The sequence below is a fragment of the Eimeria mitis genome, genomic scaffold (genome assembly GCF_000499745.2).
Source record: "Eimeria mitis Houghton genomic scaffold, Emh_scaff1458, whole genome shotgun sequence".
NCBI classification, from domain to species: Eukaryota; Apicomplexa; class Conoidasida; order Eucoccidiorida; family Eimeriidae; genus Eimeria; species Eimeria mitis.
In genome coordinates this window covers 11,727-12,441 of record NW_013569329.1, presented here as the reverse complement: position 1 = coordinate 12,441, position 715 = coordinate 11,727, and the positions used below count along the sequence as shown (strand labels likewise).

The window sequence follows — 715 nt, the reverse complement described above, 5'->3', positions numbered from 1 at the left end:
CAAGAGCAGCAGCAGCAAAGCCTGCTGCTGCTGCTCCTGCTGCTGCTGCTGCGGTTGCTGCTGCCAGGGGGCATCCCTGCTGCGGTAGCAGCAGCAGCAACAGTAGCAGCAACAGTAACGGCTGCAGCAGCAGCAGCAGCAGCAGGGACAGCAGCAGCAGCAGCAGCAGCAGGGACAGCAGCAGCAGCAGCAGCAGCAGCAGCAAGCATGAAACTGCATGCAGCCCTGTAGAAAGTATCTCTGTGCCTCCCCAGCTGTTGCTGCTGCAGGCAGCGCAGCAGCAGCAGCAGCAGCAGCAGCAGCAGCAGCAGCAGCAGCAGCAGCAGAAGCAGGAAAAACAACAACAACAACAGCAGCAGCAGCAGCAGCAGCAGCCGGATCCTGAGTTGGTTGCTTTTGCAGCTTGTCTCCCTCACCTGCTGCGGGTAGAGCTCGCGCTGTGCTCTGTGCTGCAGCAGCAGCAGCAGCGGCTGGTGTACTGGCAGCAGCGGCTCGTTCAGGTGTATAGGCAGCTGCAGCAGCTAAGGTTAAACTTCAGTTGCAGAGGAATATAACTATATTTATATTTATATTTATATTTATATTTATATTTATATTTATATTTATATTTATATTTATATTTATATCTATATTTATATTTATATTTATGTTTATGTTTTTGTTTATATTTATATTTATATTTATATTTATATTTATATTTATGTTTATGTTTTTG

At 47.4% G+C, this 715-nt stretch overlaps 1 protein-coding gene across 1 annotated transcript in view; it reads left to right on the top strand.

Annotated features, from left to right (window-relative positions):
- Positions 1–217: 217 nt before the first annotated feature.
- EMH_0037420 (uncharacterized protein) overlaps positions 218–715 on the top strand; it is a gene marked incomplete at both ends in the record, with an annotated part of 3,565 nt that continues 3,067 nt past the window's right edge. The window contains 2 exon segments of the mRNA XM_013495178.1: positions 218–227; positions 274–500. Coding sequence (XP_013350632.1) covers positions 218–227; positions 274–500 — 237 coding nt within the window.